General features: G+C 30.5%; 1 protein-coding gene across 4 annotated transcripts; it reads left to right on the top strand.

The window, feature by feature from the left end:
- Window positions 7,451-12,418, top strand: LOC109331089 (putative leucine-rich repeat-containing protein DDB_G0290503). 4 transcript variants are annotated; one of them, XM_019565366.1, is made up of 9 exons: window positions 7,451-7,727; window positions 7,801-8,004; window positions 8,123-8,245; window positions 8,416-8,453; window positions 8,550-8,658; window positions 9,135-11,345; window positions 11,524-11,661; window positions 11,852-11,976; window positions 12,078-12,418. In XM_019565366.1, the coding sequence occupies exons 1-9, from the start codon at window positions 7,650-7,652 to the stop codon at window positions 12,310-12,312; spliced, it is 3,261 nt and encodes a 1,086-aa protein (XP_019420911.1). In that variant the 5' UTR covers window positions 7,451-7,649; the 3' UTR covers window positions 12,313-12,418. The 4 variants fall into 4 exon arrangements, with proteins under 4 accessions (XP_019420911.1, XP_019420912.1, XP_019420913.1 ...); XM_019565367.1 differs by having other exon boundaries at window positions 11,524-11,662; window positions 11,883-11,976; XM_019565368.1 differs by lacking the exons at window positions 7,451-7,727; window positions 7,801-8,004; window positions 8,123-8,245; window positions 8,416-8,453 and having other exon boundaries at window positions 8,534-8,663.

Raw genomic sequence — 15,337 nt, 5'->3', positions numbered from 1 at the left:
GAGACTGGATGGGTTACACTCATTCATTCATAATAACGTCAAAATCGTAATAATCAATTCTACGAATAATTTTATAAATATATATTTTAAGGATACACGGCCAACCAAGTTGGGAGGCCACGTGTTGTAAATAATACTAATTTTAGTTTCGATTTCTTTGTACTATCAAAAATATCCTGGACTTAACTTGTCGGATAAAAAATTAATTTGGTAGTTGTCCCGCCAATAGCTGTTGTTAATCAAACTATTAAGACATCATTGGATCCTCAGTCATAAATCATATACAAACAAATTTTTGATATAAGAAAATCAAATATTCGATTTCTGATAATGATATTTGTTGAAATGATCATCCACAAGGCCCGAAAAGGGTTTAAATCTTTAACTACAAAATGAGGGATAGTATTGCTTATACGAAAAAATTATAAGAAATTATAAATTTAGCATAAATTTAACTATGAATGTTATTACTCATAAGAACTGAGTAAAGAAATAACCAAATTGGAAAAGAGAGCAAGAAATAATTTTTTGAATTCAAAACTTTCAAGTATTTTCAATATGAATGTTTGTGGGCTTTTACTACTCGGCCCAATTATACACACTATAGTCATTTCTCAAACCCAATATCAAGCATTCAAAACATTTAAAATACGTTGACTTCATTCAAAATAATAGATAATTGGAAGGGTGTTACTTGGAACCAAAAAACAAGCTAAAAACTATATTTTTTTTAATATTTTGACAAAATGTTTTCAGAAAACTCATGGGTCAATTTTCTCTTTCTCAAAATAATTCTTTATATAAGTAACAACACACAATAGTCCAAGTCAATTTGTACATGTACCTTATATGATAGTATTATTTCAATGAATGGGGCTCTTAGCCGATAAGATTTCAGGAGAGTAATTTCCAAGTTTAAATAGTGTTGCATTTTAACTTTAAAAAATCCTCTATTTTCCATTTCTTACCTTGTCACCTGAAATTGCACGTATAGTCTTAGAATGACCAAAATGTCAATGATTTGATTTCTGGTAGTGAAATTTGTTGAGACGACAGCCACGAATTTTGAAAGAGATTTAGTTCCTTATCCAAAAAGGTAAAAAATACCTTTAGTTATAATATTTACATCTACTCTTCTTACATTCCCTCCGCCACAAGTTGTTTTATCATAGGGTGTGGTTGCCATGTGTCATGGACCTTGGTGTTTCATAGGAACAAATATATAATATCCTAGATATTGTTCCAAACCAATGATAATAAAACAAAAATAACAATTATAATAAATATTTAAAACTTTTAATAAGCATGATATATTTTTATTAATAGTCGGATAATATATGATACATAATCTGAAACAATCTACCTCGGTTGGTTTGAGAGGACCCCTTTTCATGCTTTAAATTGCAAATGGGTTGTCTTGTGAGTGGTAGTTTGAGTATGTTGGATAGGGTCGACCCACCTTCACGTGAACATCTTCTGTTGTCTCTCATGTGTATATTGTGCACACAACACAACCTCATGATTCCATAGTATCACCCCTTAACTTATTATAGTCATTTCTTGCTCTAATTCATTCTTCTTTTTTTCTCAAATGAAAAGATATAATAAAGCTGAAACTGAATTATCTATTGCTTATTTGAGTAAACACGTGGAAGGTTTCATGTGTAATTGAGATCACGTTACTGAAAGAGTTAAAGTGATATACCTAAACTATACAAAACCAAATATTCACGAGAGCATTAACAATAGTGACTATAATAAGGGCCATATGAGACACATACATAGATAGATTATTTGTATAGATATATTTGTTTGTTTCCTCAAATTGTACATCTGCTCCTAACGAATGTTGGTTCAAGTAGTACATGTTTGATTCTCTTTGACTCAAGTTAATGATAGGCAATGCTTTTTTGAATGAGTTAGAAGTATTGTTGGGGAAGGAAAGGATCAAAAAATTAAAACAGTCCATGGTTGCTGCATGACCGTATAGTGATTGGCATATATGATAAAAGATAACATGAGTTTCACATGTAAGGGAATTTAATTCTGTTTATTCTTCTGACATCATAGAATTTTCTTTAACACTAGCGAGCTACATTTTGTCACTGATTTTTTGACCCTAACCTATTGCTCTATTTCATTCCATCTATAAATTCACAAACTAGGATGAGTCTTAGTTTGAATCGAGGATATTTGTTGTCTCATAAAGTGTATCACTGATTGTGATTGGTTGAAAAAATATATTTAAATTAAAATTTTAATAATTAGTTTATTTTTTTGACCAATCACAAGTGATGACACATTGAATAATACACTTTTATGAGACAACAAATCACTCATTCACAATCATGGAAAAGGAACCTATGTGCCGCATGATCATTTAAAAAAGGTTTTTCATATTAGGGAATTAAAATTGTTTTTCCCCCACTACTCCTCATATATAATGTTATGTACATAACTTAACAAATTATTAAATAATATAAAAATGTAATACAATTTCATTAAAGTAATTTCATTTCATTCATATTTAAAACTATAGAGAAACAATTAAGGAGTGAAAATAAATAATAAATAAGAGTGTATGTGTATTAGGTTTTTAAAACATAAAAAAAAATGGAATAAGAAGTTAAAACATATAGAACTGAGGGAGTAAAAATATAAAAAAAATTGAGATTATTTGACATTATTTTTAAAATAATATATATATTTATGAGAATAATACATTCATGATAATGTGCACTGTGTTTGTGAATTGAAAGGCTGGCGTTTGGCAATGGGCACCAACCACAACCAGGGTGGGAGCGTGTGGATTCTGTTATGTTCTATTCTATTCTATTCTATTCTACCAAACACATCCTAATTTATTTATGTAGAATATACGAGGTGGACCCCATTTTAATTAAAAATGTAAGTTTGGTTTGGCATTCAAAATATGAAGTTGGTTCAAAATTATGACTCAAGTACACGACACTAATTGGGTATAATACATGTATGGTGTATGCATATAGTTTATAAACTATATATATATTTCTTTCTTATAGTTTGAAATTGGGTGAGAAATTCAGAATGGACTTTAGTGGTTGACTAGTAGTAACTTAGTAAGCTAGCTCTTCACCACACACTGCATATTATCACCTTTAAAGCTAAGAAACACAACCACTTCACCATCACCATATATACATTTTCCTAACCTTCTCTTCATTTCTCCTTATATGTAATACTTCTCCTTCTCATTTCACCCTTTAAAGGATGAATTTCAGTGTTATTTTCTTAGCAGTATTGGTTGATTTTTGGGAAGGTAATTGTTTTTAACGGAACAATAACTTTTTTTATTATGTCATTCTTATTTTTTGACTTTTGTTTTTTAAATAAGAACATTATTGGTTGTTCTTAACCAAGGGAAATGGAAGAGAGAGGTAGATGTTGTGGAAAAAAAGAGTAAATGTTATGTGACCCAAATAAAAATAAAAATGATGTTCATTATGAGAAAAAATAGGTATTGTTCTTATTTTTTCAGAAATTATAATAAATTATAAAATAATGTGAGATCCAAATAAGAATGAAGATGTTGTTTGCGAATATGAATGTTCTAATCCACCTTGCATAATTAAAAACATAATCAATACTTTTATATTTTTTTAAACTATAGTTATCCTCCATAGGAGTCAATCTTACTTGAGCCCTTCAAAATCATTATGAATGACAAAACTCATCTTACTAAATGCAACCTTAACTCTTGAGATTTGAGCTTGAGACATGTGAGTAAGATAGAATAATTCTATACCAATTGATTTACCTGTTGATAAAAAAACAGATTTTATGATGACCATATAACATAATTAAACTATTATATGGAGTAGATATCATAATTAAATCCATATGAAAGTCTTTGAATTAAGGTCCATGAGTTGGCTTCAATCCTCTCAATTAATGTTTTGTTTTCAGGTCAGAAAAAAATCATTGACTTTGGGTCAAAACTCGAAATAACTTGTATTACCAATTTTTATTAGTTAAAAAAATATTTAAGTTAAAATTGTAATTATTAAAAAAAAATTAACAATCATATCTTTTAATATATAAAGTGATATAAAATAGTGTAACTTCAGGTGCCTGGAATAATATACTGTCAAAGTTCAATGTCACTTTTCTCTCTCTAAATATAGCAAATCTATAACTTTTTCAACCAAACAATTTATGGCAAAAGGTTGAAAATTGAGAAAAATAAAACCTATAGAGACTTTGACATACAAACAAAATAATAAAGTCATTTTTATTAAAAGTAATGAAGTTAAATGATTCTATAATATAACTTTCTTCTTAATTTTTATCTTCATGTACCTCATAACATGATATTTATATTAATATACATTCCTTCGTATTCCGATGAGGAAAAACAATGATAGTTATATTAGCAGAGCACAGTGGCACAAATCATATTTGTATGGCCTGGCCCAGCCCGGCTAAAAAACGGGCTACTAAAACGGGCTGAATATGGGTTTTTGGGCTAAAATCCTCAGTCCGGCCCGCTAAAATAGTCATCCGAACGGGCTGGCCCGTCGGGCCAAGCCCATATTGCCACCCCTATGTATTGGTACACAGGTATATATTGGTTAGATTTTGTTAAATATATATTTTGTGTTTGAAAGTTACAATTTTTTCTGTACTATGAATAATATCTTGTTAACTAATCTTTTTTAAAGTTCATGGTTGTCCATTTCAATAAGTGTTGCTTTCAGGAATTAAACTCTTAACCTTGAGATTCATTGGAGTCTTACACTACTAGACTAACGTCTTATTGGTTGAAAGAAGGTTATAATTTGTTAATTGGCATAATTTGTTTCTAAAAAAAAAGTTTATTTTGAAGTATGTTTTTTTCATTTATAATTGTATATGTTGTGTTACAAAATGACCAAGTTTATATTAACAAACTAAGTTTAGTATTTGTCAATATATATTCAATACAATATTTTTTAAATAAATTTACTTTTTTAACTCGACCGTTAGGTTTTTATTATATATTTTCACAGGTACTTATTATTTATATATTCAGTTAAGTCAAACCCCAACCTCCAAAGTTTAGAATCCAATTAGATTTCTGAAAGCGATATTTATTAAAAGATACATATTTTAAAAAGAATTAATTTCTTACATAAAAATGCGCCTTAGTACAAAAAAAACTTAAGTTTAACCCCTAGTCCCCGAGGCATTGTGAAGGTATCCATTCTCAGTCATCTGAGTATATAGTTAAACAATGGATGATCTTTATTTATGTCTCACTTGATGTATCAAATCAATGATAAAATTTCATTCATTTAAAAAGAAAAATTATAAAACTAAAAATTATTATTTTATAAACTTTAATTGGTGCAGAATATGAAGATAGAAAAATTATGGAACAAGTGATCCTTATCTTTTAAAGTGTAACAAGGCACACACATTAGTGGGATTTCAGTATCCAATAGAATGATGATAACCCATTGCAATAAACATATTTTTTTTTTGCTAACAACGAGAAGAAAATCACAAAAGATTTTAAATGTGGGCATGAAACTTTTTCAGTCAATAATAATTGCATCAAGAATACGAGGTTTCTTTTGTGTTCAAAGTTAACGAGATTAATAATATTATATTTTTCTTTCAAGTTTTTCTACAAATCATTTTATCTATCTTAAAGTGATATATATCACTAGTAAATACCAAATATTAATAAACAAATATTACTTATTAAATATGTCAATTTCTTATCATTAAGAATTTTTTATTAAAATAATATATTATTTTCCTAATAAGAATTAAAGAGTGAATGTCTTGTTTCTTATATATTGCCTTTTTTGTTCTAGAAGTATATATCTTTTGTTGTTGTTAATAATCTTCTAGTAGTATTTTATATAAACTCAACCTTCACCATTTTTATTTTCTGTTTAATTGCTCTTTTCTCCAATTTATTCATTTATATCAATGATTCATATTTTTTAACTGTTAAATCGCATATGTTCTATTCACTAAACCAATCCTGCTCTATCAGTCTAGCTGAATATGAATAATGTAACCATAAAGCTTCCGAGTTTAAAATATATATACTGATGTGTATTATTTTTGTTTGAGAGTCAATGATAATTAATACATCAATGATGAATGATTTGCTGACAGTATAAAAATACTTACACTATCAATATATACATAATAAACATGTAAATGAACCTTATATATATCACCTAAACTTTAAATATTACATAACATTTTTGAGCTCATGTCTTCTGATTTCTTTTAATCCCATAGAGATCCTCCGACGACCCAGAATGACAACCTTTGTGGATGCCCTTCTTAGGTCTTAGGCACTTTACCTTTTTCTATTAAGGTTTTAATTCAATATCTTCAAAGATATGATTAGTGGACCCTTTAACATGAGACATAAACATCATATTTCTTACTTTTTGTCTATAGTGAAGTTTTTGCTAATAGCATACCCACAACTTGTACTAAAAATCATTTTTCTGACTAATCATATTTAATGTACATAAAATGACACAATTTGTATGACAACATATGCGTATTGGTTTTTGCTACCCCTCTCTTGTCAAACATTCCTTAAAACACTAAGCATGGTTTTTAGGATTATAAAACAATAACAAAAAAATAAATAAAGGGATCCACCTATAACTTTCCTTTCAAGGCCTAATTAAACAAAAATTCATTTCCTATGGATTACTCTCACGTCTTGTTAACTTAAGTATATATTTTAAAAATGGACGCATGTACCAAACACATAATATGAAAAGTTTAGTATATGTTGTAGTTGGTGAATTATTGCTTTTCAAATTGAACCAAAAAAGAATAACAGACAAAGACAGTGCTTGTGCATGTTTCCCTTTCACGATCAATAAAAATACAAAATCGTCATATATTTTATAACTTAATTCATAATTTTGTCCTTTACCAAAAGTAAGCATTTTTCACCTAATTAGTTTTTAAAAGTCACCCAATTATTTCTTTAATGAAGTTAATAGTTATTATTATATACCAATTTCTATAGATGCAAACTTCTGACTCTATTTGACAAAAAAATAGGAGTTGAAAGGGTATGATTGATAAGCTAAGTAAATGAATTAAATGTTTGAATAATACTCATATTTAAAATAAATTCGTCATGAACGCTCGTCCTAATAAGTGTTGTTCATAATAGTTGAATTCTTGATTTTTTTTAAATATCTAACGAAATTTTATACCACTACCTTGTTGGTAGTGTATAATAATTTGATCAAAAAGAAAACAAAAAATCAAACTCATACTTACATATGATAATTTTAATCATCTATCCATAGATAAAATATTATATATTAGTAAAATATTATATATTAGTAAAATATTATATACTCGATTATCTCGATAATAATGTAAGAGTTTTTTATATAAATATATTGTGGGGAGTAACTCTTTGTTGAGAAGATTATCCTATTACTATGATGAGGCATGCAGATACATAAGAGAATGTGATGTGTTAAAAACAGAGAAGAGAAGGAACAACTCAGCAATATCAGATCTACCACTTCACACTTCTGACAACTGAGTTCCACAACTCGGTGCTCTCTTCCCATTCTTTTGGGACAACCTTAACCGACATCATCATTCAGAAGAAGAACAAGAAGAAGATGTTTCGTTCTTCAAGATGGAGAAGCGACAAGAAAATCATCAAAGCTCTTTTCAAACTCCATTTCCACGCCACCCACGTTCGTTTCATATCCCTACACTTTGCATTATAACTAAAGATTCTATTTTTATTTTTATTTTTGATGATTTCAGGTGTTTCAATCATCTGGGGTGGATGCATTCGTGTTATCTATAGTTCCAAGCAACATTGGAAAGACAACTATGAGATTAGAGAAAACTAGAATTCAAGATGGATTTTGTAAATGGGAAAATCCGATACATGAATGTGTCAAATTTGTTCAGGACCCTAAGACTGGGAAAATCAGTGACAAAATTTATCATTTTTTGGTTTCAACGGTATGCATCATTTTCTATATAGATCCAATTAATGTTAATTACCTATGTTATATATATATATATATATATATATATATATCTCAGAATGTGATCTAGTTTTTTGGTTCATTCATTGTAGGGGTTATCTAAAGCTAGCTCCATTGGTGAGGTTTCTATAAATTTTGCTGATTATGTTGATGCCACAATACCCTCTTTTCTCTCTCTTCCCATGAAGAATTCTCAATGTGATGCTGTTTTGCATGTTAGTATTTGCAATTTCCCAAACTCACATTTTCTGATATTTTTTCGATTTCAGATATAAGTATATATATAACTTTGCTTAAAATTTCAACCTTATTAAAAGTTTGAGTAATACACAAGTCAAAGCAATGTTGGTCTCATTAAATTCTATTTATTGCTTGACAAACACAGATATCAATTCAGAGGCTACCAGAAAATAGTGGACAAAGGTACTAGAGGAATTGCTATGGTTATATTTCCTTTTCAGGTCTCAGACTCATTTTTTTTTTATGATGAGTTTTATTCTTGTTTAATAACCTTTGTAGAGAGGAAGATGAATGTGAAGATGCAAAAATAAAATCACAAGATAGGAGCATAATGAACCATTTAAGAAGTGGTGATATAGATGAGAGCACCAGAAGTTATTCTTCTGAAGTAAGGTTTTCATTTCACTTTTTAGTTTTTATTGTTAGGAATGGAAACCTGATTTCCTAATTCATAGATTTAATTATTACTTTTCTGATTTTGGCTAGTTTTCCATTAATTATGTTATCTTCCTTGTTTTGTTCTAGTTTCCCTTTATAACATCATCTTTCTATAGTTATGCTTTTCATATTTTATCTGAGGTCATCACACTATATGAAGTAGATGCTATATCGCTATTTTCGATCTATAAAAGTGCTATGCTATCCTTAGGGTTCTTATCATTCATATCTCCTGGTGTAAAAGGTAAACTTTCTCATTTTTTGTTGGGAGAGGGGGTGAGGACTTGTTTGGTTGGTGCACCAATTCAACAGTGATGTCCTTTCTAAGTAAATAATTTATCTATCCGTTTCTTTCATTGTTCTACTATGTTAGTTGAAATACATGAAAATTTGTAACATTGAGTTTCCTCTTTCTTTGTTTCACAGGATGTCTCTGTCAAAGCAATGATCAATAGACCTGAATTGAGTTCAAATTCTAGGACATCTAGTGGCGGGTCTGACATTACGTTATCCTGTTCTGATGATAGTTCGGGACTTGATACTCCCTGCGACCTTGGACTCAGAAAAATGAACATCCATCCCGACACAAATGGTTTTCTTTCAGGTACCAGTCACACTTCAGAACCTCAAAAACCTGCTGTCAATTCCCCAACAACAGTGCATGATGTACATCATAGATCACACTGGGACTGGTCTTCTGGTTCAGAACGTCGGTTGAGCGTAGACGATTCAACAAACGGTTCTCATGATGTGCTTCTACAGGAAAGGTCCCAACATGCATCCCCTATGGAGATTGATAGACTCAGGGCTGAACTTGCTGATTTGGCAAGGCAGGTGAATGTGTCAGACATGGAACTACAGACCCTTCGGAAGCAAATTGTTAAGGAAAGCAAAAGAGGGCAGGATCTTACAAAGGAAATCATTGAATTGAAAGAGGAAAATGGTGCACTCAAGACTGAATGTGACAATCTCAGGTTGTTTCACAAACGTATGGATGAGGCCAAATTGAGGAACAGGTCGCATTTGGAAGGTGGAGATCTTCGTGCTTTTGTTGAAGAAATTAGGCAAGAATTGAACTATGAGAAGGACCTGAATGCAAATCTCCGGTTGCAGTTAAATAAAATGCAAGAATCGAATGCTGAACTGGTTCTTGCTGTACAGGACCTTGATGAAATGTTGGAGCAAAAAAATAGGGAAATGTGTAACCTTTCTAATAACTCCGAACAGGTTAAAAATTCCAAACAGTTTGGGATAAACCTCTCTAAATGTGAATCAGATGATGATGAAGAACAGAAAGCATTAGATAAACTTGTTAAGGAGCATACCAGTGGCAAGGATACAAACTTGCTTGAGAAAAAAATAATCGACCTCTATGGTGAAATAGAAATGTATAGAAGAGACAAAGATGAGTTGGAGATGCAGATGGAACAACTAGCACTAGACTACGAGATATTGAAACAAGAAAACCACGGCCTTGCATATAAACTGGAGCAAAGCCAACTGCAGGAGCAGTTAAAAATGCAGTATGAATGTTCATCTCCTCCACCTGAAATAAACGACACTGAAACACGTATCAAGAATCTGGAAGATCAACTGAAGGAACAGTCAGAAGACTTCTCAAATTCTCTGGCTACCATTAAGGCACTTGAAACCCATATCAGAAAATTAGAGGAGGAACTGGAAAAGCAATCAGAAGGATTCGAAGCTGATCTAGAAGCAGTGACACATTGCAAAGTTGAGCAGGAGCAAAGAGCCATCCAGGCTGAGGAAGCATTGCGAAAGACCCGACTTAAAAATGCTAATACTGCTGAGAGGCTTCAAGAGGAGTTCAGAAGGCTCTCAACGCAAATGACCTCTACATTCGATGCAAATGAGAAGGCTGCCATGAAAGCATTGACAGAAGCGAGTGAACTACGTGCACAAAAAAGTATACTGGAGGGAATGCTGCATAAAGTCAAGGAAGAGAATCAATCACTTAAAGCTGAATATGAGGTAAAACTGAAAGACCTTTCCAACCAAATAGACACAATGACAGTTCATAAACAACAAATGTTTTTGGAAATTGAGGACAAGTCTAAGCGGCTCGAAATTCAGAACAAGAACTGTGAACAAGTTAGTAGAGATTTCTCTGAGGAGATCGAGATGCTAAAAGCTGAGAATGAAAAGCTTAAAGAGGAGATTTCTCGCTTATCTGAGCAAGTAGCAGGAAGTGAAATTTTTAGATCAGACTTGGAACTTATGAAGAAATCAGTTGAGGAATCTGAGGCACTGTTGCAGAGAAGAACTGTGGAAAGAAACGAATTGGTGAGTAAAATTGCATCATTGAAGAACGAAGCAGAGCAGTCGCTTGATGAGTTCAACAAGATAAGACATCATACGGATGAAAATGAGAGAGAGGCCAGAGTATTGCGGTCAGAGTTAGAATCAGTTAGAGCTCAATACAGTGATTTGAAACATTTTCTTGATGAGGATGAAGCCGAGAAAGAAAAATTAAGAAAGCAGGTTTTGCAGCTAAAAGCTGAACTAAAGAAGAAGGATGATGGAGCTAAAACCAGTCCAAAGAACAAAAAAACTGCTTCAGTCCCTCAGAATTCAAAAGAAATGGCAAGCCTGAGAGAGAAAATAAGAATGCTCGAGGTAACTTTTAAATACGGGTAGTCTGAAGAGATAGTCCCTTTGAGAAAAATGCTCGATTGTTTCACTTATGATTTTTCTTGGCCTCCGTCTTTGTCTAGGATGAGGACTAATGATATTTTTATCTACTATCCATCATTTTCACTCATTGATCTTTAATGAAAGGGGTTGTTTATGGCAGGGCCTCATAAAGTCAAAGGAAAGTGCCATGGAAACTTCAACAACAACCTTTTTGGAGAAAGAAAAGGAACTCCAGACCAAAATTAAGGAGCTGGAGAACAAAGTGGAGGAGTTCAATCAGAGTATCGCTTTGCCGAAGGTAAACATACTGACTTCTACAATCAACTCTGGAGCAATTTGCAAACATTACTAAAACAATTTAAGCCTACTACTTCTTCGGAATTCAATCGAAATGCATTGATGAATGTTGGCAAGGAAAGATTATATAGTGACCCTATCTTGATGTTCAAGAAACATTACTGACATACTTTTGCATTCCTTTCAAACAGATTGTTCAGGACAGAAGCACTAATACTTCTAATGACATATGCGGAGAAGTAAGAAGTACAGTCGAGCCTCACCGCGATAATGGATGTGCATCCGAAGAAAACATGGGTGCATTCTTATTCAAGAGGTATGAATACTTGGTGACTGTTCATTTTGTCTCTTACTTGTAATCTTCTGAATCCAAGCCATTAAATTCTTTAGTTATTGATTATATTCTGGCCATGACAGTATTGAAAACTTGGCACAAAAAGAAACAGCAACAACCTTAGTCATTGATAGTGCAGAAAGCAATGTTAATGGCATATTAAGTGAGTTGAAGGAAAGAAACAAATCAATGGAAAATGAACTAAAAGAGATGCAAGAAAGATACTCAGAAATGAGCCTCAAATTTGCTGAAGTAGAAGGTGAAAGACAACAACTTGTAATGACTGTAAGGAACCTTAAGAGTATTCACAAAGGTTAATAAGTTATAATTTCCACTTAATATAGTGGAGCATGCAATGTATAGTTGAAGCAGTGGGAACACACATTTTATACTTTATAAAAGTAATAATTTCTATATTGCCAAATTATGTGTATTACCATTTTCTTATCTTTTACTTTTGCTTGCAAATGCCAAATGTATATTAAGTTAATGTTTTTCAGCTTGAGTGATAAGTGATAATTACTTGTTCTACCTCACCACAATATAATTACAGATGAAAATAGATTAATGCACTATTGAGCAAATTTAATATTGACTAATAATGATAAAAACTATTAATACTTAGTAAAAAAGCTTATTTTAATAAATTATGAGTTTAAAAACTCGTATTTAACAAACTACTAGAAGTAACTTAGAATTTTTAACCCAATAGCATGTGTTGTTTTATATTTAAAAATTATGTTAACGATCAATTTTATCAAATACTAGTTATGATTTAATTATTTGGTTTTCACTTCCTAATAACTTATAAACTTAGGACTAGCTTGTTTAATTTTGACTAATTGCTATAGACACCTTCGAAAAAGTTATTTGTGATTAATTGCAATAAAAAATGATCACTATAACCTAGTTTTTTTCTAACAAAAAAATTATATATGATTAATTATAATGTAAATCTTGGATGAAAGGGTGCATATCAGATGTCCTTCTCTTGTCCCACACTTATTGTCACTCCATGTGTCATGACATCGTAATTAGTTGAAAACATATATTTAAGTTAAAATTTAATTTTTAAATATTTTTCTGACCATTCATAGCTTATGACACATAGAATGATACCAATCATGTGATAGCAAATGGGCTCTCTTGATGAGATATGCAGGACCTGCTTTATCTGCTACAGAAGTTTCTGAGGATATTTTAAAATTCATAAGAGCAGCGTGGAAAATTGATAGACACAAAAAGCAAAAGAAAAGATAAAGTGTCCATTTAATGAAACTTTGATGATAGGAGTCTTTAAAGGGAACCAAATCAATGTAGAAACCTAACAAACAAGAGGAAAGTAGGTGAATCAATTCCTCTTTTCCTCACCATGTAGTCTTTCCGAATAAAGAAAGACAGTGTAATAATCACATATTCTATCTCACATTTTGTATTACTCTATGTATTAAGAGTTGTGATTTGTTTAAAAATATATATTTAAGTTCAAAATTTATTTATTAAATATTTTTCTAACCAATCACAACTCATGACACATGAAATGATACAATATTATGAGAGAGAAGATCTGGTCTCATGTGTTTCCATTTGGGAGGCTACAAAAGTAACAAAAAAACAACAACTAGGTTTTAAAAGTTCAAACAATTGTGGACCCGACATGCTTCCATGCTTGCTTCGTAGTTAATCAACTAGCACATTTCAGATATATAATTATGTTCTATTTAAAGTTTTAGGGATTAGAATTGGCTCATTTATACATAACAAATGAAATATGGAAGTTAGGTATGCATAAGGATTCTAACTTTTAAGTCAAGTTTTATGTTATTTATACATAACAAATGAAATAATCTATCTATTAAAAAAATTCTTGTAGTCTATTTGTCTCTTTTATACTCGATTGTATTTTCTTGTCATTTATTGACATCTGCCTAAGGTTAATTGGGTTTGAAGAGTCTGTTTTGCTTCAAAATTACGATACTTTTTTTATGACATGATCATGAGGAGTAAATATTACATGTACCAAAACAACAAAGATATTTTTTATTAATGAAAAGATAAATGATTGTTTTTATTTATATTTTCAATCATAAAAATGTGATTTCATGATAAATAAAGGGGTAAAATTGTTATTACATGTTACATTTCATATGTTATTATGTGACACTTGTATACGAAGAGAATCTTATTCCATCTTTCAAGGCAAGTAGAGTGTTCTATTTTATTATTTTTTATTTTTTAAATTTTTATTTTATCCACATATTAATATATGATTGGTTTGAGACAAAAAATGAGACACATTTGGGCAAAATTTGTTATACTCCAAGATCAAGACCAAAAGATGTTTAACACATGGCACAAAGTTTTGAGTTTTGGTTTCTGATGCAGAACAACTATGAAATGTGGATTTTTAGAACCATTTCTTGCCTTTTTGGAATAAAATACACATTTGTTAGCTGAGATGTCTCTTTAGGCACTCTTTATTTGAGTTAGGAAAATAATAAATGACAAGTATAGATTCAACATTAACCTTTCCCCTTTTGGTTCATAAAATTAAACTAAAACGACATTCTGCATTCTTTATAAATTAATGTAAACAACCCCTTTCTAAAAAATGTATTTAAACAACCAAACTTAAGTTTTAGATAATTGAGGATGGGGAAAGAAATTTAACATGTTTAGTGAATTAAATTATACATACTTTATACTAGTAATAGCTAAATAATCAAAATGATAGATCACCAAAAAATCAATTTTTTAGAATGTTTAGTAAATTAAATTGAGGGATATGTTAATCTTGCCTACAAGAATTAAAGATAAGGAATTAAAATAAAATAAATGTATCTCAGGAACTAAATCCATTAGTTTTTAAAATTTCCTCAAACTTAAACTATACAATCGATTGAATACATTTTTAATCCATGATAATAGGGAATGGTGTAGTCTCTTGAAGTTTGAACTTGTCATAATTATGATAACATGTTTAAACCTACAAATTAGTAGTATTAGTTCTTGATAGACACCTTTGACTAATGCACCTAGTTTTCAGTTTGACAAAATCCATTTTAATAAATTTCTTAGCAATATTAGTAGGATTTAATATGCATACACACAGATAATATATATTTTTTATACTGTGAGCAAATTATTAATCACTATTAATTTATTAATTACTATTAACTGTAAAAAATAAAAGTAATATAAATCAATAATAAATAATATGTGTCAATAGTATAAAAACTTTACATTGTTAGTGTATATATTTTAAAGATCCCACTTGTACTGCATCACCATTTAGCCCTCTAATCACTCTAATATAAACAAACCACCATTTTTTTTGGTTTCA

The sequence above is a fragment of the Lupinus angustifolius genome, chromosome LG17 (assembly GCF_001865875.1).
Source record: "Lupinus angustifolius cultivar Tanjil chromosome LG17, LupAngTanjil_v1.0, whole genome shotgun sequence".
Taxonomy (NCBI): Eukaryota; Viridiplantae; Streptophyta; class Magnoliopsida; order Fabales; family Fabaceae; genus Lupinus; species Lupinus angustifolius.
Note: the sequence above shows the minus strand (reverse complement) of the source record. Positions and strands in the feature narration are given on the sequence as shown.

What these genes read in the sequence shown, in the direction of transcription:
- LOC109331089 (XM_019565366.1), top strand. Translation starts at nt 7,650, where the DNA reads ATGTTTCGTTCTTCAAGATGGAGAAGCGACAAGAAAATCATCAAAGCT. An exon ending in TCCATTTCCACGCCACCCAC is followed by an intron (nt 7,728 to 7,800) that starts GTTCGTTTCATA and finishes TGATGATTTCAG; the next exon opens with GTGTTTCAATCATCTGGGGT. An exon ending in ATCATTTTTTGGTTTCAACG is followed by an intron (nt 8,005 to 8,122) that starts GTATGCATCATT and finishes CATTCATTGTAG; the next exon opens with GGGTTATCTAAAGCTAGCTC.